The following is a 23754-nucleotide window of genomic DNA, read 5'->3' on the forward strand; positions in this document are numbered from 1 at the left end:
ATGGGCAAGTTCGGCCTCGGCTACAGGGGCGTGGTGTAGCCATTGCTCCTGCTCTTCAGAGCGGCTACTCCATTCCCAAGTCACTGTGGCCGATGATTTGCATAAATAATAGATAAGTTTTGCTTAGATTCTACTCAACTCTTAGATAATCCAGACATATTATGGGGATGAGGCCGATAATAGGAATCTATCATCGGATCTACCTTGTTAGATAGATCCCTGATAGTAGGTTTTCTTTAACACATTTCCAATCTCTACGATGCCAAATACATGAAGTTCTAAAACAGTGTATTGTAAACTTTCTAAATTTTTACTAAATTAAGTGTCCCTTTCCTATGCGTGGTTGTTGGTTACCCAAGGTCACAGACTCTGTTCCGGCCTTCGCTATCAACAGAAAGAAGATCACTTGGAATTACTGGTCCTAATCAAATTCAGCTATAATTGAGCAGAAATAACAACAATGGTCTTTTCTCCCATGGAACACCCTCACTCTTCCCTGGATGGGGCCTCCCAGTAAAGCCAGAGCACACAAATGCACTGCCCGAATCCCAGCTTAAAAGTGACATAATGAATGTCTCAGCTTTATAATTGAATGCGCGGTTCTAAATGCGCTGGGTAAATACAGGTCATTATCCCGCTTGTATAACAGTTGTTTGGAGAGCAGGATGAAGAGTTGTTCAATTAAGATCCTATTTTTAAATAAATTGAAAGTACATTAATGCCGTCCTCTGAAACATTCTCCATCATCTGCAAAATGAGGGAGAAACTGCTAAATATATGGATAAAATATCAATAAAGAATAATGCAGAATACATTTGTTACACACAATGAATCCTGAACTTCTCCTGGTTACATCATAACTATGACTTTTTATAGAAACCTTATTAGTTTTACTACTTTTTCAAGCAATTACTATTAATGTATTAAAAAGGAACTAAAAATCTATAAGACTGGAACAATTCGGTTTTCTGCCCAAGATACGGAATAGCTATGAAACCCAGTGGGAAACTCTGCAGCCTTTCCGCAAGCAGCACAAGTTAAGGAATATCAGCTGCCCATGAGGGTAGATTCTAAAGGAACCACTATCCCATCTAGGGCTGATTGGCCCCAAATCATGGTGTGTGTTGCCTGGATTTTCAGACCCAAACCCAGTTCATCTGAATCCTAAAGCTAAATAACTGGGATAAATGCAGAGGTAACAATACTATGTATAAAATTATGGAAAGACCCACTAAAAGGAACTTTCCCCATTGAACAATCTTATCTGCAACACGTTATAGAGCAGGAGAAACAGACTGCTGTTGGGTAAAAAACATTATATACACATTACATTCTTAGTGACCTGGACCACTTCTCTTTCTCTGTATTAAAGGAAATCCAGCATGATAAACCAGGGACACTTGCTCATAGATCTGGGCACTGTGACTGTGGTAATCCTTCTAATATCAACTTTTAAAATTATGCTAATGAGCCTTTAAGACTCTTGGGGGTGTAACAGAGCCCACCCATGCTGCAGCTTCGCTGGCTGTTACACTGTCTCAACCTCACCCCTGCTTTTTCAGCACTTCCTCCTCCCTCTGCCTGAGGTATTCTCATCAGCACAGTAAGTTTCAGAACATTGTTGGAGGAGGGCAGTGCTCCTGCACTGTGTAACAGCTTGTGAATCTATAGCTCAGAGGGGATGTGGTTAAACCCCCAGGAGCCCTTCAGGCTCATTAACATGATTATAAAAGTTGATTTTAGAAGGAAGGAGACCATGGATAACACATATAGAAAGACTAACACAGTCACAGTGCCTGAATCTATGAGTAAGTGTCCCTGGTTTATCACAATGGATTCTGATGGTAGATTTCCTTTAAGATCTATTATGCTCCATTGACATTAGATATTAAAAGAGCCATTGTGGTTCATCCAATAAGCAGAAATGATCATTCCTAAGAATAGTTATTCCCAGTAACTGGCTTGTGTACAGGTGTCAGCGTTGGGGTGCTATATATCATATTTCATAGCATGTCGGCTTGTGATCACAAAGTGTAAATAATCTGTAAAGCTCCATGTAAATGATCGAAGTGGAACATTCCCGATCATTGCTCCCGGTGTTGGCTCATGGAAAACAATTATCTAATTCTTTTGGGAAGTTCGTTTACATTTTTGTAAGATGGGTCGCAGTTATTTTGGTTTTGTTGAGTAAACAGACAACAACAGTTACAATATACATAATTATGTATGCGCATGTATGGGAACCAGGCCCTAGATGGGACCACCCAAAACAAACATTGCCAGCCATGTTTATGTTTCTAGACATAGAGCTGAAGTCAACACTACTGCTTGTCGCCCCCCAGCATCTACTCAACGATATGTAAAACTGCTTGTCTGCCATGAATTACCACGGGAAAACTGTGATGACTATAACTTGTACTCATTTGCATTGGAGCTCCTTGAGACGCTGTTACCGATTGTCACATTTCTAGTTCTCCTTTGGATAACGTTATAAACAAGCCGTGGTTATCCTTGCTACGTACATGAACTGGCATTGACCAAGTGAACAAAAGTTGTTGTTTTTTGCTTATCCAATTGGTGAAAGTCTTTCATAATAGTAACAGTCAAGGTCAAATACACTCATACTAATGTCAGGGTCTGTAGAAGGCCCCATACATCTTCAATACATATGATAGGCATCCAGCATATAAAAATTCAACATGTTAAGTCCTTTTCTATTCCATGGGAAATCCAATCCCAAGTACTTCCCTACCAGAATCATCAGATGTATACAGTTTCATGTATTTTAATGTTCTAGATGATAGCAGATTTAATCTTAACTTTAAATGTTTCTAACAATTTTAGGTTTTTCAAGGAATCCTGGCAAATAAAAAACTTTTCCAGACGTAAGAGAAAGAGATGAAGAAGCCACCAATTGGATGAAGCAGGACCAATGCCCCCTACATACCAGAAGCCGGAAGACCATTATGAGGCTGGAACCAGAGCAAGAAAAATGGACTTCGTTTCTTCGGTTTTTTTTTAATTTTTGGCGCCACAGTCCAACAAGTTAATGTGATTGAGGTGTATTGTTTCAGCAGATAAAATCTAACCTTTTCTCACCCAACATTTATAGTCAGGAGTAATAAGGCATCTCTTGCGTAATACACATGCACTTTGCCGAGCATGCATTTTTATGTATTCAGGGTTGTCACTTAAAGTAAACCTACCATAAGGAATCTACTATCAGAAGTAAATGTGATGGTAGATTCCTCCTGCCTGCCTCTGCCCTAATCTGTAATTTAATAATCCTGTAACCTAACCTAACTTGTTAAAAACTTTATTTTAGTAATATGTAAATTACCTGCAGAGGCTACTTGGGCGTCTACTAGCCTGGCCGGGCACTGGGAAATATAGGTTTCCTTTAAGATAAAGTATATGGCCAACTATGAGAAGCAAAAATTGATCTGAAACCTATAGAAAATTGTAAGGCAGGAAGTTGAAGATCGTCTGTAGTTGTGTTTGATACATGATTCTCAGTTAACTGCTGCTAGTACCTTTTTGAGTGTACCAGTTTGGTCAACATGGGTGGACCAGTTTCTACAACTAGATGGATGAACACAAAGAAAGTCTAAGTTCAACAACAGTTGGAGAGCCACAGATTGTCTACGCCCGTCCGGGGTTATGCATGAAGGCTCTGCGTCTTTAAACAGGCTGTGCTCAGTCTTCGTGCTCAACAAAGAAGTTCAAGCTACTGTGATAAATCTAAAGTCACACTCCGACAACTGCCATGGGGATTTAACCCTTTTCACATCAGTTCAATGCTGGCACCTCATATTAATAAAGTCCTCATACAACACAGTAGAGAGGATTCTTGTTGATAGGGTCGTATTGCCAGGTCATATTCCTAGCACCTGTGACTATGAGTGAATTCTCTTTATAAACACTCAAATTTTTGGTTACTTCAGTAACATCTCCGGCATCATGCAGAAATGGAGCAGATACTGGCAAACATGGTACCCAAAAGAAATGTTGTATAAAATTGTTTGACTTATGGCTTTACTTATGGACCTGATGGAAACCGTCCACAGAAAATGACTCCAGATGGCTGCTCTTACACTGCATGTGGTCAGTTTCCCCGCATTAATAGGCATGGAAGAGGTCCTCTTGTCTATTTGAGAATCAACATCTGGTTCTCCTAGTTTATTGCCCAAGAGTACATTACCAGGGCAACCACTTTACATATATGACAAATATCCATCCATGAGATCTGCAGACCTCGTATACTATAGATTGTCAATTTCCAAAAACCCATTTTAGGTCTGTTAAATGGTAAGTAGGTATATCATATCATAAGGGATGACATTTAATAGATTCTACTAGATGGACTGATGTCTTTTTCTAATCTGCCGAGTGTACACAGTTTAATATTATATAAAAGACACAACTACTGCCATGTGATGTGTTCCTTAGACCTATATCTCCATAGTACAACATCTGGATATTCATGGCTTACACTGATACAGTAGCGTCGAATCCTATGATATGGGTCTATAGAACTCAACTATGAAACACTACCACATGCTTCTAGTATACTAGATCTATCCCGTAGGTTGTGATGAACAGGAATTTTCTCCACAATCTCTTTTGGAAGACACCTTTCAGACCTTTTTGTACTTAAGAGGAGCAAATTATGACTACTCTTTCTTCCCTATGGCTGGCCATTGACTTATAGACATCAATATTAAAAATAATGGGTCATCTCAATTTTTAGACACAACTCAATGGATAAACTGAATCATCCTTAGAGCAGCCATGCCAGGTCTTACACATTATTTGTACATGAAGTGTAGTGCCTACGTAACAATTTGTTATATATGACCGTTCCATGTGGAACAATGTTCATAGGAGACTATTTGGCGAGTCATGAAGTTCTCCCTCCACAAAAATGAACATTTCATAATGTTCTGTATAGGAAATCTGGTTTGATGGAACTTGATGTAACTTGAGGAAATGAACAGAATCTTAAGCTTCCCTAACACAAATATTAGCAGGACTGGCTGAGTATGAGGGTCTCTCACAGCCAGAATGAAGTCTCATGTCAGGGGGATAGTAGGATTGGATATTCTGGATCTTCTGAACCGGTCGGCACCTATAGATGATGTTTGATGCTCATCTGCTATGATTTTACACTGTGTTCTAGTATGTTGACAATTTAGCATGTTGTGAAAAATGATTTCTCTTTGGAATTGTTCGAACTAATAAAACAAATGAATTCATAGACTTCAAAAAATTTTGAAATTCAAAAGGAAACTACCGGAAAAATCATTTGTAAATATAACCAGACATGTGGAAATCCATACATTAGCATATATGTGCCTTCAGTCCTTCTGCTCTTGTAAATGGACAGGGTCACAAACTGCCATCCTGCAGGGCAGCACAGATGTGTGACATGGACAAGGCTAGTAACACCAATGGATTTTGATGGAAGGCTTAAATTAAAAATGATAATCTCTCCCCATGGATAGATAGAGCTCAGTATCCGGACACAATGATCATTCCCTGTACGTAATACTTGTACCTGCAGATCACAAGTCAGAATGTACAGATGAGTTGTGGATAACTTCAGATACAATAAAGTCTTAAATAAATTGTTTATGTATCCAAATTATGAGGAACAAAAGCGGAATTTGCAAATGGCTATAGAATATCATGATGAATGTTAAGGATTGGATACTCTGAAGTGTTTTATAACATCAAATCATTTATATAGGACAGATTTTAGTGCATCATTCTGCAGCCATCAAAAGTTATACCCATGGAAAACTAAGAATTTCTGCCAATTTTTCTCTCCTCCTATACAAATTCCTGACATCAGAATGAATGATATTTCTAATAGTGAAACTTTCTCTTCTTCTTCCTCCATACATGTCAATACAATTTCATGTGTAATATCATTAAACCTAATGGCCTCTGTCCCATATTTATTTTATGTGTTTACCTAACAAATGAGTGTTACATTGTTTATAAACTCTGTACTATAGTTTACCTTCATTTGTAACAGGATATAGAAAGACAGTATAGAATGTTACCGGCTACACAACTCTCAAAATTAATATATATGTGTGTGTGTGTGTGTGTGTGTGTGTGTGTGTGTGTGTGTGTGTGTGTGTGTGTGTGTGTGTGTGTGTGTATATATATATATATTTTTTTATTTTTTTATTTTATTTTTTTAAATCATTTTTATATCTTTTATCAGCCTTACTATGAAACTTTACAATTTATGATTGTATATCACTATAAAATGCCTTAATTATGTATAACATTTAGCAGCCCTGCTTTGGCATCTTTTCATAAAAAAAATTAACGTTTCAGATGAATCCTTAGATTGGGTAAAAGTTTTACAGAATTAACCTATTAGGATTTTAAAGATTTAGAAAATATTTTTTTTTTTAGATATATATTTTTAACTGGACATCCTCAAAATGTGAATACAGCGGCACTTTTTTTTAAGCAACAGATGGCAGGTGGGGGCTAGAGAAGCCAGCTGTGACCAGCAACCTCGGCCAGGCCTTTTACATATTTATATGGCCCCTGCTAACTGGTCAAGCACTGGCTTCACAAAATACCTCCTATGGGTAACATGGAAAACTCTCCAGATATGTTATCATTTTTAACCCGTTTACAGCAATCATTTTTTTTAGCTATGAATCATCAGATTTTTCATCGCTGCAGAATTTTTTTGAAAAAAAACTCTTACTTGATACCTGGGGGCCATGTCCCCGGTTGTGAAATTAATGCTTTGACATTAAGCTGATCAGCTTATGTAATGTCAAAAAAATCCTCAATGAGAAGACAAGACCAAGTTTAACAGGTTTTACTAGTACGAGGAAAGATTTAAGATTGTCTCATTTTTTTTTACCCATTTACCCAGAGAGATCGGTTGTGACAGCAAACAGAATTCTGCCCAATACTGACAAATATAATAACTTTTTGCATTAGAAATGTATGAATTAAAAAGGAGGATTTTGTTTTTGGTGAAATTAGAAATATTTTTTTTTTTAAATTAAATTTCCCTGTTATATATTTATATCCCTATATGTGTGAAAAAAATCTAACCTCACTTTACCACAATGGCTTTGCTCCTCAATAGTCCACTTTTATTCTAGTGAAAATGAAACACTTTCAAAGTCATTCATGTGCAATTGCTGTAAATATAAAATATTTACATAAATTGGACACAAATGTAAAGTAATAAAAGAAGCAGGGAGTTTCATCCAGTTTTGTCAACAAGACCAAAAGATCTTTGTAGATCCAGGGAAACATAAAGAAAAAACCATGGTGAAAATGGAGACAAACTGATTACTGGAGTCTACACCCCAAAGAAATCAATTAGGTCTGTAAAAAAACTACAGTTTTGGATAATAGTTTAAAAAATAGACCAATTTAAGTGGCCCAAAGTAGTTATACAAAACTGTACACACACAATAATATCCTATTAGAAAAAAAAAAACATAAAACATGTTACCAGAATTTTACCAAGCATAAAAAAGTAAAGAAGAGTCTTCTGTTATTCCTCTTAGAAAATTTATTGATTTTTCTGTTTTTACTCAACTCAAAAGTCTGTAAAAACCAAAGTAAAACAAAAAAACTATTTTTTTCTTTGTCGATATGTTAAACAATTCACAGTAAAACTTCATGAAAACAGGACACAAACTCAAAAAAAAAATTAAAAAAAAATGTACAAGTTTATACAGAAGGGATAAAGAAAAAAAATACAACTTACTATAAATTAAAAGGGAAAAAATAAACAAAAAACACAAAAAAAAAAGAATTCTTGCGTTTGCGACCTGCACAGTTTCTTTTTTTTTTTTTTTTTTGTAAAGTCTAAAAGTTAATGATAAAATCTACAAGTTTTTGGATAAAACTCAAGGAAATCTTGTAAATGTAAACATTGCATTATGGTTAATAGTCCCAATTAAAACTTCTAGAACTCAAGATACAAGATCCTTATTTAAAAAATATTTAGGTGCCACCCCTCCCAACATAGAGGATGCCCCCAAATACTCAGCATGTTGTGCTCTATAGGGAAAGTTTGCGCAAACTTTGTACACAAAAAAATAAAAAAAAACAAATGAAAACAAACCACCCTTTTTGATTCCTTGTCCTCAAGTTTTCTGCATTCTGAGATGCTTGTCAGGCAAGCATAAAGTCTTTAGAAGAAGCAAAGTCTTAGTTAAATGTGCGTTAGTGGTACAGTGCCATTGACCCCAGTCCCTGCACTTTGGTAATGCTGATGGACACTGTGTAGTCTGCTGTTCTGGAGGGAAGATGGGTCACTTGCATCTCCACCAGGAGGAAGATACATGCTGATCATATCTCTCAGGTCTCCTAAGCAAGCTCTTTGAGTGTGGGAAGTGATTGCGGGTGGAGGAGAACTTGGTTCAGACTTCACAACCGACCCCATGGTTCCTAGACTCATGACTGTGGAGGTCTGCTGGTTGTAGGCTGCTGGTGACATGCTGTAGGTAGAAGCTGCATTCATGTAGGTCTGAGCAGAAGACATCATGGGGCTGTACTGAAGACCAGTCATATCATACCTGTGCATCTGCTGGATCTGAGGGCTGTTCATGCCAGGATGTTGAGTGTAACCAATCTGGTCCTGCATCAAGCTGTAAGCCCCATTAGTCCAACCATTCATGTGGGCATAAGTGTCTATCCTCTGGCCAACTCCAACTGTGCTGGCCACTGGGCTTACACCTGGAGCCAAGAGATTGCCAGGCAGAGAATACTTGTCCTTCTTCAGGAGGGTCTTGGTCTTCCTTCTGGGTCGGTACTTGTAATCCGGGTATTCCTTCATGTGGACAGCTCTCAGTCTTTTGGCCTCATCGATGAAAGGTCTCTTCTCCGAATCGCTCAGGAGCTTCCAGTCTGCCCCCAGCCTCTTGCTGATCTCAGAGTTGTGCATCTTAGGGTTCTCCTGGGCCATCTTTCTCCTCTGCCCCCTGGACCATACCATGAAGGCGTTCATGGGTCGCTTGACTCGATCCTGGTCGGGAGTGGTGGCATTGCCTTTGCCCCCTGGAGTGACTGGTCCCCCAGTTTGTGCATTGCTTGGCTGCACAGGGCTCTTGATGTCTGTGTCCAGCATGCTATACATTGCTAGCTGGAGGTGGTAGGATATCCCAGAGCCGGAGAAATTGCAGGGTCTCTCTTTGGGACGGTCTGGTCGCTCTACACAAACTTCCCTAGTTAAGAAGTGCTGAGTTTCTGAGTGACTGCATTTTAATCTCCTCCTGCCAGCCAATCAGAGGCGAGCCGCAAAGCCCAGCCCCCAGCTCACATTTCAGTAGCAGGTTAACCCATTCCTCCCCTCCCCCTCCCTGCCCCACAGCACGCCCCAGCCAGGTGCCTCCCGCCGCAACACTACAAAGGGTTAAAGTGCAATTATTCCCAAATCAAAGTTATGAAATTATTACTGTCACACTTCTGTCTCAGAGGCTTCTGGGAAACAAGTGCATGCTCCAGCAATGCAGACTGGCATCAGTCCAAGAGCTAGTGCCAGGAAGCTGCCAGCATCCTATGTCCAACTAGAGAAAAGTTATACAGAGTAAAAAATATCAGGTATAGATACAATCTAAGGTTTTGGATATCACCAGGAGAAAACTAAAACATTATAATAATGATAATTATTAAAGATAGATAGAAAGAAAGAAAGAAAGAAAGAAAGAAAGAAAGAAAGAAAGAAAGAAAGAAAGAAAGAAAGACTGACACATGACAAAACATAGATATATAAACAGATAGCTAGATAGAAACACATATACATAGATAGATATTTCACCTCAACTGTTTATTATATATAGAGAGAGAGACAGAGAGAGAGGAGAAAGAGAGAGAGAGAGAGAGAGAGAGAGAGACAGAGAGAGAGAGAGAAAGATATATAGATAGATAAATAGATAGATATTTCACCTAAACTGTTTATTGGGGTTTGGAGTGCTGCCTTTCTTTCTCCATGTAGATAGATGGATAGATAAATAAATAGATAGACACATACAAATATATATATATATATATATATATATATATATATATATATATAGATAGATAGATAGATAGATAGATAGATATATGGATAGACCCATATAGATATATAGAAAGATAGATAGATAGAAAGATAGATAGATAGATAGATAGATAGATAGATAGATTGACACAAATATATATGTATATATATTTATAATATCTACATATATAGATGATGGGTAGTTAGAAGAGATCGATGGATAGATAGATAGATAGATAGATAGATAGATAGATAGATAGATAGATAGATAGATAGATAGGTGGATGACATGGCATCATAATAGCAGAGTAAACACTTTTGTGGGCACCTGAATCCCCACTATTTGATCACATTAGGCTTCCGTGTAGCACTAAACCCATATAATAGGAAGCTGTTTGCACCTATTCAGGCGTCTTGTAGTAACAGGTTTATCCATGAAAGATTCCTGGTAGTAGTTTACAAGGAGGCAGGTGTCAGTGTTAATGGACCTGTGTCTGTAAGTCAATATTGTGGGTAACGAGTGGTGTTGAACACCCCCATTGTACACTTGTCAGTGGGTCTTATGGGGGGACTCAGGACCATATGTGGGTACAACATATAGCATTAGTCCGGTTTCCTAACATGCGCTCACTTTAAAATTTCGGATCGGACCCTAAAACCAGGAATAAAGTATCTGTATTTATTTCTGAGTTTATCACATACACAAACAAGAATAACATATTCTTAGACTGCAGTCCCCCATTTTATGGGAACCTCAGCTGTGTCCATTAGAAAGTTTGAATTTCCCTATAATTTGTGGGATGTGGATCCCTCCTCCCAGGTCTTTGGGGTTTTTTCCAGCTGGCTGCAGGTGGGGGGATGGGCTGGCGGGAGAATCCCTTTGCCATGGTAACATTAAGCCTTTGCCAGTGAAAAGAAAGTTTGGGGGAGGCCAGAAATGTCAATCACAGGGGCCAAATTCACTCCCCCTCCCAGCTACCTGCTAGACAGCCTGGAGTGGGGCTCAGAATGGGACTGGAGGAAACCAGGATCTCAAAAAGTTTTATATGGGGGGAAAATTGGATTTAGATAATAATGTATAATTTACATCCTACTACATTATTTGTTATATCTACAATATTTAATGTAAAAATAATAAATATTTACATTTACGAGTTTTATTTTCTTTACTTTTTATTTTTCTGTAAAATAAATTGCAACAATCCTCTCTCTCTCTCTTTGATACTTTAGGCATTATCACAGTCTATAGTATATGATTATTATTGTTTGATACTCCATAATAATGATTCCGTTTCCGTATTGCAGTAATATCCTTATAAAACAAGGGATATAATAATTAAAGGACGGTAAACGAATATTACAAACTAATCGTCTAAAATGAAATCAAATTGAGATGATCGGATTGCAAATGGTTTTTTCTTAATTTACTAGCCGAGTATTAGACCCATTTTTGTGGAACTACAGATAATAGCAATGCCATAGTTTGTAATAACTGCAGAGCCACAGGTTGTAATTTGCTATTAGCTGCCTTTATTAGACTTTGTAAAATCACAACAGAAGCACAAGGGGGTTACACTGACATCTAGTCATCCAGATTATTCTGTGCCAAACAGGGTTAATATATAACAAGGAGCCCGGGGAGGAAGGGGTTATGCCAAACATTTAACTATAGACTACAAGAACACGGTAGAGGAGCATAGACACAGCTATTACAGTATAATGTGAAAATTAATAGTACAAATACTTCTACATATTTGTTTTCACTAGAGTTATTATAGTCTTAATCCCCGCATTCATATTATTTAGGACCTAATTATACGGTTATAATGATCTAATATTCAAACAGATAACAATCAAAATTGTAATAGGAGGAAAATCCAAACATCACAAAAATATGATAAGTTTTCGATCTATTAGGACACATCTCTACCGAATACAAAATGCAAACGCGTCCATTTCTGTTTACACGACACCTTATTGTAAATGGGTCCTAATAACATCATCCGAAGCTATTATAATGAATAACCACATATTACAGGGAGAATTTACACTAGGAAATCCCAGGGATATTATAGGTGCATGGAGATTGTACAATACCACCAGCCCTGAGGGGTTTACACTTCACAAAGCACCAATTAACACTTCCCCAATAAATAATAAAATTAGCTAAGCATGTCATAATAGTAGAGAGGGGGAAAGTAGAGGCTCCCAAATAGAGGATCATCCTATAATTCCTAATTGCTGCTTCTGAGGAGGGGAATGGACTGAACATTAGAATGTGGGATTCTTATAGATACAAATATAGATGCATAGATAGATAGATAGATGATAGATAGATAGATAGATAGATAGATAGATAGATAGATAGATAGACCGAAAGATAGATAGATAAAAACATTGATAATATGGAGAAATAGACCTAAAATGGATAAATGGAAAAAATCCTGAAAACATTTATTTTTTCATATATATGTATATAGATAGATACATTTACTTCTCTCACTCTCTCTCTAGATCTAAAATGGATACAAGAAAAATGTAGTTATCGATAATTAGATCTATAACGGATAGATAGATAGATGAATACATCAAAATGAATACATATTCATAAACACGTTCACTTATGTTCGCCTATTCTATATATTTGTATTTGTCCCAATTCTATATATCTACTATTTGTCTTCATATCACTTGTATTTTATATATATATATATATATATATATATATATATATATATATATATATATATACATATATATATATATATATATATATATATATATATATATATATATAGTGTTTCCCATTCTCTATATATCCATACAAGCCCCTAAACTTGTACAAGACTGTGCAAAATAAAAGAAGTGTGCCTTAAAGTCCACTTTATTTTGGTGGTTTTATTGGTTGGGGTTGAGTATTGTGACCACTATCCAGGGGTGACTCCCTCTGAAGTCTTCTTTCTTTAACATTTCTCCAAACATCCGGATCCTAAGGGGACCCAGTCAGCCATATAGATGTGAACCTGCCTTATCAGGGGGCAGAGGCAGAACCCATTCACCAGGACACAGCTTCCAAGATTAGCACAAGAATACATCCCATGTCAATCACTGACAAGTGCCTTGTAGCAGCACTTAAGGGGGGATAAAATAGAGATGTGCCTGGTTTTATCTACAAATCTGTTTACAATAAATTATTTCCATCGTGAGCATTTTATTTAGGTAATTTTATTCTAGAATGGACCGGAAATCGAATAAATATCCTGTTGATGACTATTATTACCAATAAAAACAATCCTAATAAAAAAACATGAATGCTTCTACTTCTAATTTATATTATCGGCCGGTAATTGAATCAATGTGCAATTCATGACACTACACCATCCTTTATAACTAGTGTTAATAAAGTCTCCCAAATTCTAATAAATTACATTAAATTGTGTCCCCTCCTATAATTATTGTAATTAATTACAAATGTCCAATCGGGGGAATATGTTCTCTATCTAGCGATCTGCAAATTAAACATATTTAATAGAGACGTATTCAGAAAGAGGCAGAACAAGAGGGATTTGGGTCAGAAATGAATGATTTCATTATTATGCAAGTAATTTCTCAAGGGCTTCGTTAACACCCTGCAAGGATCTAAGTGAAGGCATCATAAATTCCTGACAATATGGAATAATTAAAGGCAGATTACAGTTATTAGTAAATAGTCCTAATTTACATGAGTTATCTTAATCCCTATTTTACTCCAGCCCCTTAAGCCATAATTATTCTATTAAACACTGATGCATGAAATGTAAGCTCTTCTGCTCACTTACCGCTACAGGGTATATGGCTCCCAATATTCAGTTATTATATGATTGCATCTTCCTTATTAGTTTAATGTCTGCCTTTGCAAACAGGTTCTAGTAATTTGATAGAAGGAGGATGAACAGTAGTAGCTACGATAGGACTGTACACAAATGGTTACTGCAGATTCAGGATGGACTATGCTGCAATAGCGCCCTCTATTGGTGAAATGCTCACACGGCAACTACAAGGTCCTACACTGGGATGAGTCTCCTGAGGGTTTTATCATGCTGTGATGTTTGTGGAAGCTCTGGTTTGTGTTATCTGCTGCCATTGACATACGGTTTATACACAAGGAGGGATCCTGCCTGTAGAACTGCATGTCCCAGCATGACCAGGATTGTCTGTGGTTGCTGTAAAATGAATCTGGTTCATGCTGTGAGCTTTAGTTTTACATGAGAAGAGGCTAAGCCTGCAGAGAAGATTTACATGACAGTCTTCATTACGTTATATTAACATTATTGTAATCAGATGTAGGATTGAAAGATATGTGTACACACTGGGGGTGAAGAATATATATATATATCACTGAACCCTGAAACAGAAATTGCACTTGGTCAAATAAAGCCCATTAGGACAATTTCACACACACACCCACACACACACACACACATATATATATATATATATTCAGGCGGTCCCCTACTTAAGAACAACTGATTTACATACGACCCCTAGTTACAAACGGACCTCTGGATTTTGGTAAGTTACTGTACTTTGGTCCTAGGCTGCAATAAACAGCTTTAACAGTAATAAATGGTGTCTGTAATTAAGATTTATTGTTAATCTTGGTTCTTATGACAATCCAACATTTTTAAAATCCAATTGTCACAGAGACCAAAAAATTTTTGACTGGGGTTACAATAATAAAGTATACGGTTCCGACTTACATACAAACTCAACTTAAGAACAAACCTACAAAACCTATCTTGTATGTAACCCGGGGATGTGCCTAGTTTTATCTACAAATCTGTTTACAATAAATTATTTCCATCATGGAGATTTTATTTTGGTAATTTAATTCTAGAATGGACCGAAAATTGAATAAATATTATGTTGATGACTATTATTATCAATAAAAACAATCCTAATAAAAACCATATACATATATGTAGAGAGAGAGATTGCCTGCAACAATCCTTTTATTTGCACAGGACTTGTGTAGAAATCTACATAAGATAAATGGAGATAATTTTGAGTTACAAATCAGTTCATGTGTGAGAGACCACTGGAAACATTATGGTTGTACAAACTTTATTAAACGATAATAGAAATGAGCAAATCTATTGGCTGATTCGTAGATTCAGTTAAATGACCATATTCTCAGGGAACGACTGAATGTTTTCTGCTTTGCTTCAGATGAATCTTGTAAGTGTAAGGGGAGGTAATTCTCCATACAGTGGGGCACATTTACTAAGGGTCCGCAGCCGCGAATCCGTCGGGTTTTTCCCGAATATTTCCTCTTTGCGCTGTATTTCACAGGATTGTGGCGCACGCGATCGATTTTTGGCGCAATCGAGCCGACTTTCGCGCGACAGAAATGGGGGGGCGTGGCCACCGGACAACCCGAAGGATTCGGGAAAAACCGCAGAATTTAAAAAGCCATTTGTGTCGCAAGATCAAGCACTCACATACACCAGAAAAAAGCAGGAGAACTTCGGCGGACCTCGGCGCAGCAGCGACACCTGGTGAATATCGGCGCACGGACCTTAGTGAATCCCGGCAGAACCCGAATCAGCGTTGGAGAACCCACTGCTGGATCGTGACTGGACCGGGTAAGTAAATGTGCCCCACTGTAGTCTATGGTGAACAGAAGCTATATAGCTATAAACTTTTCTCATGTTCAAGTGTCCCAGATATATATCTACAGAGATATAGGGGCTCATCTGGCATCTAACTCCTATAAATTCCGTATTTTATGCCAATCCATGTTGATTCTCCCTGTTGATGAATTGCATGCACCAGTCCCGAAGGCCGGGGTGGCCATGAAGCATCTCCATGCTCTTTTGGTATTATCTATTAAAGTATATTTATGTTGAATTGACTTTTATTGACAAATACAAAGTCAAATACAAACATAAAACAAAACTTCACAAACATATCAGGAAGTATGTATCTACAAAACGTTTGATCAGTGAGAGCTACGAAAATAATGAGAATATGAAAGTATATATAACTAATATTTCTGTGACTTAAGTATATGTAGTGTGCATCCCTTTATTAAGAAGATTCACTGCCTGAATATGTATATGCATCGGGGGTTATTCAGCACCAATAAATGGTACCGCCATTTTTTTCTGGCCAGCGCTTCCACCTCAGGCATGTTTGCCAGCACCCTGATCATCCGTCCAAAACTGGAAAAGAGAAGGTGCACTGAACCCTGTGACCACACCCATGATGCAGCTAAATACTAATTTGCATACACATAGACATAGATATTTCTCTAAATTTGGATCACAGGTCTTAAGAAAGACATGGTTCTGATCCAGAACACTTCATCTACAACGCCAAATGTTTAGTTAATATGTGACAGGTTCCCTTTAACTCACTTCCTGCCTGAATGTCTACTGTGTTGGACCTCCTGTAGGAGCCGGTGGAGGGATATCGCATAATACTTCAGCTTCCTGCACTAGAAGTTATAGACATTTCATGACTTTTGGCCTATATTCTACAATCCCACAGCAGTCCAGGTAACAAATAATTCCTCATTCCTGAAATAATCGGATTTGTAGAAATCACTTCTGGAATGTTTTTCATTGTTCTTTTATGACACCTGTTACATTGATTCTATTCTACATTTATATAAATCTTTTTTTATAATAGAAATTGTATCTGGGTGCTAAGAATGGAAATAATGTACATGGAAGATGCCCAATATAAACAAATTTGTGGTATTGAATACTTAACTATAAGGCCCAATGAAGTTTTGTTTGGGGTCCAGTCAAAATCCCCCTATGGTAACACCTAAAATGGCTCATATTCAGCCACACCCTTCACACAAAGCCACACCTCTTCCCGCTAAGTCTGCATCCTCCATTTTTGGGTAAGTTTCAAAAAGTCTTGACTAATTAATAAATCTGCTGTTCGGCGTTTGTACCAGTTTTTGACGGAGATTTCACCAGAAGTTTCTCTGGCAATGGAACATATGAGGTTACAGAGTCCTACATATTTTCCATTAGTTGAACTCAATTAAGAAAAAAACGCAATAATAATAATATAGAATTTATTTTAAACTAAACTAGCAACACAACCAATTTTTTTAACTAACAGTATCATAAGATTTGGAACTGTGGTTGGGTTCAAATTTGTGACTGCATACTGTGCGTCAACCTTCCTGTAACATTTCGAATGCTTTCTATGCTTTTTGTTCCAGTTTCCAAAAATATTTAGTTTTAATCTCTGCAGTGATATAAGTGGTTTAGTTGTTCACCACTATGATCTATGCTTCAAGCGACCATCCCTACCTCTAAACCTACCTGTACGAGAACATGTGCATTATCGGGTAACAAACAACGTAATCGTGGTCCATGGTTTGTGGCCTGTGTGCCATCGGCATGTGAGGTCCGCTGACACCTAGAAAAGACTGTATGAGCCACACGGTAGGAATTGGACTTGCTATAAAATTTGTAGTTCAGCCTGCTCGTTCATATACGGGGCCATTGAAACCACACATAGAAATGCATGGGGCCACAAGGCCCCAAATTGGGTTTGTGTGCATTAAAGTGCATTAGGTTGATTCAAAATTTCTCTTCCGGCAGCATCCTCCATTCTCTGAGACTGAAAAGTTGACTAAAATTAGTTCAAGCTTAAAAAAACAAGAGTAATGTCCTAATATTGGATATTACTGGTAGTGAAGAGAGTCCTAGGCATTCTATTTACAGACAATCTAGGTTCTTTAGGTTTGTTCTTAAGTTGAACAATTGTAGCTCCAGACAAAATTTTAGTTTTGCCCCAGTGACAATTTTTTGCTGTAATGGGACCAACTGTATATTGGAACTGTATATTTTATAATTGTAGCTCCAGACAAAATTTTATTTTTGCCCCAGTGACAATTTTTTGCTGTAATGGGACCAAGGATTATTAATAAAACTTCATTACAGACACCTTAAAGCTGATCATTGTACAGTATTTTTCAGACTATAAGGTGCACCTGATTATAAGGATGTATGACCAGCAGGTGGCAGACCTGTGCACAGTTCAAGGCAGCTGTTGTGTGTAAGTACGGTTCATATATAAGGCGCACTAGACTATAAGGCGCACCTTTGATTTCGGACCTTATAGTCCGAAAAATACGGTAGTCTAGGACTATAGTAAAGCATCCAGAGGGCTTCACCAGAGGTCACAGTGTACAGACACGTTCATCTTTAATCTAGGGAGTCGTCTCTAAGTTGGGTGTCCTGTAAGTCGCCTGTATAAAGATCATTTTTTGGGGGGCAGTTCTAGGTTTTCACTTGCATCAAACTCTTCAAAAAGCCTGAATGTGTAAACACACACACACTAACAATGACAAAACAAATTTGCTCATTTCTAAAGCAAATGCTACAGAAACAGAAGTGCTGAGCATGGAGTTTATCCACTGTAGTATATTACAAGCCATATAATGGTATGAACTAACTTTTAAAGCCTCTTCATGTAGTAGTTACTGTTGTGAGATTCATTAATTCAATGAGGAATGGAGAAACGCCACATATTCCTCTTACGATGAAGAGCTTTGGGCCAGTTGACTATAATCTCTCCTGCTCACCAGGCTCCTTGTGCTCCTCTCAATGGACTTTTACAAAGCAAAGACTGTTCTCATTATGGAAAACCGGCCAATTTCTTAATTAGGAAGTTCCTTAACGCTGGTCATTCAGGTGTTCTCCTGGAATTTGTTTATTAGTTTGAGACAAACTGATCCTCTGGTAATCCCCTAGCACTAATAGGCAGCGGTAGGGGAGGTATTGCCTGGACCGGGATGCTTGTTAATAAGGATTTTTTTCTTAAACAAGCTTCTAATTATCAGAGTTGTAAAGAAGACCACCAGTATTGTGCATCCATGGTGCTGAAGGACAGTGAAGATGTTCCGGACGATGTCACATCGGACATTAGCAATTAGTGATGGGGAGAAAGGGACTCTCTCAAGGTTATTATGAATGGCACGTATCCTCTAGCAATTAGCAGGCAAAAGCCTTAAGAAATGCTGTCCGTCTATGGAGCCCTTACACATGATACATACATAGAATTTATCTATAGACTCTCATGATAGAATTACCTTCTGGTATCTTCAACAACAATTTTAATAGACACTGCAACCTAAATGTATTCCTTAGCACCGCTATGGTTTGCTTCTGCAAAAAAATGTGCACCATGTATGTGTTACTATAGACGTCTCTAATGGCGGGACATGGAGGCACATTTAGAAATATGTTACTCCAGTTATGGCCAAAAATTATTTTTACATGTAGTTAATTCTATGGAATTTTTAAAATAATAAACTTTTATAAATTGTAATGATATTTCTCAGATTCTAAAAGCTTTTGAGCAGTTATTTCGTTTTGCTGTATGGATAACGTATGCATATAAATATATATATATAATAGTTTGGGTACATTTTTATTAGAATGTGTTTTTTGGTACCCCAAAATATAATTTGATCCTGTAAAAAAATCCTGCAAAGACCAATGGTACTTTATATAGTGCAAAAACATGGATGACCCTTAAATATGTTGGTTTCATGGCTAGATCTGTAGGCTTTTCTAAATTATTTAGTGTATGCCATAGTGAAGGACCAGAGAATTATATTAAAGGAAATCTACCCTCAAAATCAACCAAGAACACTTACTCATAGATCTGGGCACTCTGACTGTGGTAATCTTCTTATTTTTGTTATACCTGGCCTCCTTCCTTCTAAAATAATCTACTTTTAAAGTTATGCTAATGAGCCAGTAGGGCTCTGGGGGCGTTACCAGAGACCTTCTGTGCTTTAGCTTCACAGGCTGGGGATCAGGTCTTCCCGATTCCTCTGCTCCCTCAGTACTTCCTCATCCATCTGCATGGTAAAGCTGAGGAAGTTTCAGCACAGAGTGAGAGGAGGGAAGTGCTCCTGCACAGTGTAACAGCCTGCGAATTCACAGCATTGAAGGGCTCTGGTAATGTCACCTAGCATAATTTTAAAAGGAGGCCATGGATAACAAATATAATAAGATTACCACAGTTAGGGTGTCTGGATCTATGTGTAAGTACCCCTGGTCTATCATGCTTGATTTCCTTTAAGTTTTATTCCAGACAACAATATTGATATTGATGAGTGATAAATGTCAGATAACCCAATAAATTCAAATTGGGAAAATATATGCTTTGGCTGAATTAATCCTTTAATAAGCATAGGTGCACTTATTTACTTCTCTTATGGAATATTAATTCCATAAAACTAATTTGTTATAGTACCCTATAGGATCTATGGGATACATTCTAGAAAATCCTGCATCTGTTCTAGCACTAAACCTGTCCAGGAGCCAGACCAATATATGTTTCCTACATGGAAATGTGACTGTTCAGGATGCATTCACATATCTTTGGCATTAGTTTTATTTCCTTAGCAGCATTTTGTAGAAGCTAATGCCACAAGCTAATGCCACAGGGGATCCCATAGTTTTCTATGCGATCATTTCTGGCACCTGGAGCCGGTTATAACCTCAGATATAAAAATTTATCATATTTCATCTTACTATCTAGCTATGGATAATGGATAGTAACATCCAGTGCACCATAAAAACTGCTGGCTAGACGTATCTCATACATGGAAATGAATCCATAGCCAAACATGAAGATGAAGCAGGTCACTGTGATGGGTAGGATGAAGAGCATTAAGGAAAAATAAAGGGACCAGCAATGGACCTGGAACAGCCAGAATAGTGGGGGAAGTACAGAGAGGTGAATAATGGTGGTCATATTACATTCAAAAAAGAAATACATTTTGCCTTTAAATTTTTACAATTTCATACACTTTACAACCATTTTGAGACTTAATTTTTAAAATCTAATTTACAGTAATGAAGTGGGATACATGTAATGATTTCATTAATATTTCTTTTTATTTTTAAACAAATAACTATAAAGTAACTATTTTACATAACTCTGATCATAAGATTCATTGTGTTACGTATTAAAGGGATGCGTACAACTTTATCTTACATTTTAGAATTTGTTTTTCTTCACAATGGCCAAATTCTTTAAATTGTATCCTATTTACGGCAAAAATTTCTTTTGTCCCTCTTGCTTGTTATGCATTCAACGTGCCTCCAAATTGTTGCACCCAAGTCTCTAATTATTTTAGAATAACACCTTCATTAGTATTAAATTAAGGAAAAAACACCTTGACCACAGCGTCAGAAATCTAATTTCACATTACAAGCTCTTATAGAGTTAATCATAATATCTGAGGCTTCCTAAATTAGGTTTCTAAAGGGCTTTATAGGATAAATAATGAAATTATATTCTATGTTAATTGACATTATAAAAGCACAAATGAGCTTTTTCCTTTGGAAAGGCATAACAGTTTCTAAATAAAGCATGCGAGCTGCAGAAAAGAGGTTTCAGACAAATGAATAGTCATTACTACCTTCAATGATGTGGCTCTTTTGATCAGAAAGAAATTAGCTCCACAGAACAGACAATACAAGGCTGCCCTGCAATAGGGAGAAAATTAGACAGCCAGGCTTACTTTGCACCTATGTCTATAAGCTATAGAGCGCTCGGCTTTTTCAATTACAGCTGTTCACTTGGAGAGCGCTTAGAGAACATGTGACGGATGGGAACTAGGATGTGCTGTACCATGGGAACCGAGCCTTCTTACTGAAAGATATTGTGCGTAGAATTTATAAAATGTAGGCACAGATAACATATATATATATATAGAGAGAGAGAGAGAGAGTCATCTGCTGTGTCTCCCCTTCATCCTCATAGATTGTAAGCTCTGGCGAGCAGGACCCTCATTCCTATCATGTTATCTGATTATGTTATTACTCTGTAATGTCTTGTTTTATTTGTATGTGTACCTCATAGTCTGTACAGCGCTGCAGACTATGATGGTGCTATATAAATAATGCTTTATTATAGAGAGAAAGAGAGAGAGAGAGAGAGAGGGAGAGAAGAACTTGTACTCCATCTATATTTGATGCCAAAATTCTACCGTCACGGGGATAACATTTTGATCATGTAAATGTAAGCAGGGCTGAATTTACTATTAATGCGTTAAATATATATTATATGTACATCATAATATCTGGTGCTTATATACATTTATGATCTTATGAAAAAGCAAGAGGCCATGGGGAACATTAATCATAGTGGGGTCTCAGGTTCGCCTATTTTTGCACCTGATTTGTACTTTTTTTGGCTCCTGATCTATGATGGATCTAGTTCTGCCTTAGTAAATGCGTTTTGGAATTATGGCATCTCCGAATCATATGCGCCAAATATGTCTCAAATTTTTAGATCTCATTTGTGACCAATTATGGAGACTGAGAATGAAGGGTGACAGGACCTTCAGGGTTTAATTTTTGCTCAAAAAAGTATCATTATGATGCAAATGCAGGGAGTAAATGTTACAGATATGTCGAAAAAAAAAATTCAAATGAGTCTTTGCCTTTTTACAGGAGTCTGTAAAATGGACTCTGATAAAGTCGTTACTTGAGAAATTTTACATTTTAAAACTGCTCCAAAGTATTTTTTATGTTGCTTAGAGGTTATTTTTCATTTGGGAAGTGAAAACCTATATAGTAGTGCAGCTGCTCAGAGTAGGTGTATTTTTTAGCCTTTTTTGCGTCTTTTTAGGCGCAAATTTGTGATAGATCCGTGCAAACATCTGTATAGCAGCCACTCAATATGTCAGATAAGGCTCAGGGACTCAAAACCACTAAGTTCTGGACATTGCCGTGTGCCAGAAAATGTCGCAAAAAAGTGTCAAATTAACGAAATGCACCAGAACGCAAAAAAACCCGCTAGAAACAGTCTAAAAAGAACTATGATTAATCTCCCCCTATGTGATATTAGATTGATTAAGCTCTTCTAGATTTGTAGCCAGTTCTGCTTTACCTAATTTATCTGTTAGATCACTGCATACATATATGACTTACTTAAAACTCTGGTATCAGAATTGTTGGCTTTAGAAATGGGGATATTGAATGCAGGAGATATGAAATATTTCACATTTATAAAATATATGTGAAATATATGACAATCTAACTTATAACTATAAAGTATCTGTCCTACTTATATATTTTGTTACACAACTGGGAGGGATACTGTTTAGAAATAAATAGGAAACATCTGTCTCAGGCATCTCGAGAACATCTTGAACAATAATAATAATGATCATTATTTACATAGCACCATCATATTTCATGATGCTTTACAAATCATAGGGGACATATACAAATAATATAAGACATTACAGAGTAAGAACATAGTGATATGCAACAATAGGAGTGAGGGTCCTGTTCCCAAGAGCTTGCAGTCTATGAGTCTACGTAATCTACGTGACGTATTCATACAAGTCATTTGTTTCAGCTTCTTGTTATATATTTCTTGTTTGTTTTATTTTTTTTTGGGGTGGGGGGAGGGGTTAATTAAATAAGAAATAATTTATTTTAATTATTAAACAATTTATGTTAAACATTTTTTCCCAAAATACTGCTCATGTATTGGTTGTTTTGCACCTGATTAATACACCTCAAAAACAAATATAAAAGTAAAGAAATACAGAATACAACTACATTTTGTTGAAAAAACAGGTAGGACATTAAGTTTGCAAATACATAAATGAATAGAATAGAAAAGTAATGTGTTTGGCATAATTTTGGAAATCTGTCAGCTAAATCCAACAC

At 37.0% G+C, this 23754-nt stretch overlaps 1 protein-coding gene and 1 long non-coding RNA gene across 3 annotated transcripts in view; both read right to left on the bottom strand.

Annotated features, from left to right (window-relative positions):
• Positions 1 to 23754, bottom strand: part of LOC140077294 (uncharacterized) — a 73900-nt gene that overhangs the window by 36657 nt on the left and 13489 nt on the right. The window contains exon 1 of one of the 2 annotated variants that reach the window (XR_011849756.1): positions 13858 to 13971. The exons of the other annotated variant lie outside the window; for it this stretch is intronic. This is a non-coding gene — a long non-coding RNA (uncharacterized lncRNA). Of the gene's footprint in view, positions 1 to 13857; positions 13972 to 23754 lie in introns of those variants that run through there. 2 annotated transcript variants of the gene reach the window in all.
• On the bottom strand, positions 7639 to 9232 carry SOX3 (SRY-box transcription factor 3). The gene has a single exon (XM_072124118.1). It carries the CDS (start codon positions 9134 to 9136, stop codon positions 8213 to 8215), a length of 924 nt encoding a protein of 307 aa, XP_071980219.1. The 5' UTR covers positions 9137 to 9232; the 3' UTR covers positions 7639 to 8212.

Source organism: Engystomops pustulosus, chromosome 9 (genome assembly GCF_040894005.1).
Source record: "Engystomops pustulosus chromosome 9, aEngPut4.maternal, whole genome shotgun sequence".
Classification (NCBI taxonomy): domain Eukaryota; kingdom Metazoa; phylum Chordata; class Amphibia; order Anura; family Leptodactylidae; genus Engystomops; species Engystomops pustulosus.